Genomic DNA, 4419 nt, shown 5'->3' with positions numbered 1-4419 from the left:
CCCAGATACTCAGCAGCAGAACAGACAAAAGCAGGAGGGAGTGAGCCCTGCGTGGCTCTCCGGCTCCCAGAGGCCTCACAGACGCTGGCAGTGCCACCAGGAGCTGCTCCTGCTCTGGAAAACCAGCTCCTGACTCATCCTGGAGCACAGAGCACGCGGGGCCTTTGTGCCCCTGCATCTCATCTCAGCTGTGACATTTCCAGAGGGACAGGGCCATCCACACCCCCACCCCGAGAGGTGACTCAGCTGTCCCCAGCTGTGGCCGCCCTGTCACCCACGGGGGCGCCACCCTCTCGGTGGTGGCAGGAGCTCATGGGACAGGAGCAGCTCTGCCCTGCGAGGGATGGATGGGCACAGGGCTGTCCCCAGGGGCCGGTGAGGGATGGATGGGCACAGGGCTGTTCCCTCCTGTGACGGATGGATGGGGACAGGGCTGTCCCCAGGGGCCGGTGAGGACACTGAGGGACCAAAAGTGAAGTGTGGGTCAGAGCCAGAAATGGCAGAATTGGGCCCTTGCTGCAGCAGCAGGAGCTGCTCTGGGCATTCCAGGAGCCCCCAAGTGCAGCCCAAGTGTTCACGGCCAGGTTCTGCTCCTCTCTGCCCACCGTGCTGGGCACAGACCCTTTGCCCACCGTGCTGTGCCACAGCTGAGCCATCTCCTGAGGCGGTGCCAGGAGGGAAAACACCCTCAGAGCTTCCAGCAGACATTTATTGGTTGGGGCTGAGGTGGATGCACACGAAGCTGTGTCCCTCCCGTGGGCTGGGCTCCTCTCCCAGCCCTCCCAGCAGTTCTGTGTGCCCAGGGAGCAGCCTCAGGGACACGGGGGACACACAGACAGAGCCTGTCCATCCTCCTGCTGGCACCAGCACTGACTCCAGAGGGGCAGGTTTGGAATCCAGGGCTCTCCTGGCCTCTGGCTCCCCTCAGCCCAACCACACTCTCTGGGTGGGTGACTCGCTGTCCCAGTGAGGCCCTGGGAGGGCAGGACAGACTGGAGCCTTTGGTGTGTGGAACAAAGCAAATCCCTGCGGGCCAAGCCCAGCAGCCCTGGAGAGTCTCTGGAGCAGCCCGGGACGGGATCAGCCCCAGGACAGGATCAGCTCTGGAGCAGGATCAGCCCCAGGCTGGGATCAGCCCCAGGCTGGGATCAGCCCCAGGACAGGATCAGCCCCAGGCTGGGATCAGCCCCAGGACAGGATCAGTCCCAGGACAGGATCAGCTCTGGGGCAGGATCAGCTCCAGGATGGGATCAGCTCCAGGCTGGGATCAGTCCCAGGACAGGATCAGCTCCAGGACAGGATCAGCCCCAGGCTGGGATCAGCCCCAGGACAGGATCAGCTCTGGGGCAGGATCAGCTCCAGGATGGGATCAGCTCCAGGCTGGGATCAGTCCCAGGACAGGATCAGCCCCAGGACAGGATCAGCTCTGGGGCAGGATCAGCTCCAGGATGGGATCAGCTCCAGGCTGGGATCAGTCCCAGGACAGGATCAGCTCCAGGACAGGATCAGCCCCAGGCTGGGATCAGCTCCAGGACAGGATCAGCCCCAATGAAGGGCCAGCTCCAGGGAAGCCCCTCCTGCCCATCCCGGGTCCCCAGGAGGTGCCCCTACCGCGGCCGTGTCCTGTGCCAGGCACTGGCAGTGCCCTACATGATGGAGCAGGTGAAGCCACAGCACCCCCTGAGCAGGGCCAGGCCCGTCTTGGTCACGTAGGGAGCCGAGGTTTGCTGTCCCCTCGATGTCATCTTCTTCTCTGGGACAGGAGCTGCGGGAACAGGAGCCCAGCTCTGCCTGGGGACATGGACAGGGCACAGCCCGGGGCTGCTGCTCTGCCTGGGGACAGGGACAGGGACAGGGACAGGGACAGGGACAGCAGGGACTGCTGCTCTGCCTGGGGTCAGGGACAGGGACAGGGACAGGGACAGGGACAGGGACAGCAGGGACTGCTGCTCTGCCTGGGGTCAGGGACAGGGACAGGGACAGGGACAGGGACAGGGACACAGACAGCCGGGGCTGCTGCTCACCCGAGGCAGGAGCTCCTGCACCCCGAGGGCGCTGCCATGGGGTGTCCCCAGCTCCTGCACCCCCAGGGCTCTGCCATGGGGTGTCCCCAGCTCCTGCACCGCCATTACACTGCCCTGGGGCTCTGGGTGTCCCCAGGGCTGGCAGTGCCTCCCACCAGCCTGGGGAGGTGGCAGAGCACAGCGAAGGGGTGGCTGTCATCAGAGGAGCCGTGTCCATCCTGCGCCCACCCGAGGCGGAGCCAGTGTTCCAGGGGAGATGAAGGCTGGCAGCTCTAAGAAACCCTCCCAGCCCCGTTCTCGTGGGACGTGTGGGAAATGCCAGGAGGGAAATGGGTCCCCAGCATCTGCTCCAGTTCCAGGTGCTCCCACGCTGGGACCTCAAGCAGCAGCACGCCCCGTGCCCCTTGCCCAGCCTCCCCCAGGTGAGGCAGCCCCAGGCAGGGAAGCCCTGGCGGCAGAGTGCCTGGGCAGGGGACGAACGCCAGGGAGGGTCAGTGCAGGCAATGAACACGTCAGCACCCACTCGCTCTCTGGAGGCAGCTTTTGGAGAGCTTGCTCTGCAGGAACTCGGCCATTTCCTTGTCCTCTTCCCTTTCCCTGTGACAAAGAACTCGGTTACTGCTGGGAAAGGAGCCGCAGGGCCCCGGGAGCTCTGGGAAGGCAGGACACAGCTCAGGGGATGGATTGCAGTGTCCCCAGCACGAGCAGCAGGTGAACGCAGCTACCTGAGCCTCTCAAACTCCGCGTCATCCACCAGGAAATCCCGCGTCTCCACCAGCTTGTGGATCTGCTGCACCAGCTCCTCTTCCCTCTGCTTCTCCTCGTTGGATTTCTGGTTCTCTGCAGCGCAGGGAGCACACTCACAGCCACGGCGAGCACATTTCACCCACCAAGGCCAGTCCTGCTCTGCTCAGTTCCGAGCGAGGGGGCAAAGCCAACCCAAGGGAGCAGCTGGATTCAGGCTCGGGCTGCTCAACGAGAGGAATCTCGTCCCAGCCGCCCTGGCTGGAGTTGACAGGTCTCCTGGGTACTCCCAGGCTCTCCCGGAGCTCTCCTGGGCTCTCCTGGGGCTCTCCCACCGCCTGAATCAGTGCAGAGTCACCTGGGCACTGTCTCTGAGCATCCCACACCCACCAGCTGGGACAGGGCCACCCCCAGGGCATCAGGCTGTGCCCAAGCACCCTATTTGGGCAACACCGGCTGTTTGGGGTTCATTAAGACCGCTATTTGGGGTTCATTGACACCGGCTATTTGGGGTTCATTAACACCGGCTATTTGGGTTCATTAACACCGCTATTTGGGGTTCACTAACACAGGCTATTTGGGGTTCATTAACACCGGTTATTTGAGGCTATTTGGGTTCATTAACACTGGCTATTTGGGTTCATTAACACCGCTGTTTGAGTTCATTAACACCGGTATTTGGGGTTCATTAACAGACGCTGTTTGGCATTAACACCCGGCTATTCGGGATTCATTAACACCGCTATGTGGGTTCACTAACACCAGCTATTCAGGGTTCATTAACACCGGCTATTTGGGGTTCATTAACACCGGCTATTTGGGGTTCATTAACACCGGCTATTTGGGGTTCATTAACACCGGCTATTTGGGGTTCATTAACACCGGCTATTTGGGGTTCATTAACACCGGCTATTTGGGGTTCATTAACACCGGCTATTTGGGGTTCATTAACACCGGCTATTTGGGGTTCATTAACACCGGCTATTTGGGGTTCATTAACACCGGCTATTTGGGGTTCATTAACAGTGGCTGTTTGGGGTTCATTAATACCGCTATTTGGGGTTCATTAACACCGGCTATTTGGGGTTCACTAACACCGGCTATTTGGGGCTATTTGGGTTCATTAACACTGGCTATTTGGGTTCATTAACAGTGGCTGTTTGGGGTTCATTAACACCGCTATCTTGGAGCCGCAGCCCTGGCCGGGCTCCGAGCAGCACTGCCTGTTTATCCCTGCCTTTACCCAAAGCCGAGCTGCCGAGCTGCCTGTCTCACCAGAACAGGCATGTGCAGGCTTTTTCCAGCACAGACTGCTTTGAGTCAACTCACAAAGACAACAAAAAGCAGAATTTCTGCTCTCAGCTGAGTCTGGGAGCGCTGGAAAGGCAAGAAATGAAAGCCCAAAGCAGATGAAGGAAAGCCAGGCTCATTTCTCCAGGAGCAGAAAAAAACAATTATCTCTGCTCTGAGCTGCGGTTTAGGGAAAGGCTTGGTTTGTGGACTGGAAGGAGTTGGGATTAAAGCCCCCGTGAGACCTGGAGCAAGGAGCTCCTGTTTTTACGGCAGGATGTTCCCCTCCCCACTGAGCCCCCATCCACACGCCGAGCCAGGTTTATTGAGGGAGCAGCACCTGAATCTTGAGCAGCACCCG

General features: G+C 60.2%; 1 protein-coding gene across 1 annotated transcript in view; it reads right to left on the bottom strand.

The window, feature by feature from the left end:
- Positions 1 to 1453: 1453 nt before the first annotated feature.
- The window catches only part of LOC102042651 (bMERB domain-containing protein 1-like), a 5944-nt gene continuing 2978 nt past the window's right edge, over positions 1454 to 4419 (bottom strand). Inside the window, exons 3-5 of the mRNA XM_031062689.1 lie at positions 2750 to 2864; positions 2548 to 2621; positions 1454 to 1765 (exon numbers count right to left, since the gene is read on the bottom strand). Of these exons, the coding sequence (XP_030918549.1) occupies positions 1647 to 1765; positions 2548 to 2621; positions 2750 to 2864 (308 nt within the window). The 3' untranslated portion in view covers positions 1454 to 1646. The remainder of the gene's footprint in view (positions 1766 to 2547; positions 2622 to 2749; positions 2865 to 4419) is intronic.

Source organism: Geospiza fortis, unplaced genomic scaffold, assembly GCF_000277835.1.
Source record: "Geospiza fortis unplaced genomic scaffold, GeoFor_1.0 scaffold485, whole genome shotgun sequence".
Classification (NCBI taxonomy): Eukaryota; Metazoa; Chordata; class Aves; order Passeriformes; family Thraupidae; genus Geospiza; species Geospiza fortis.
The sequence above is the reverse complement of the archived record's forward strand: the minus strand, read 5'-3'. Positions and strand labels throughout refer to the sequence as shown.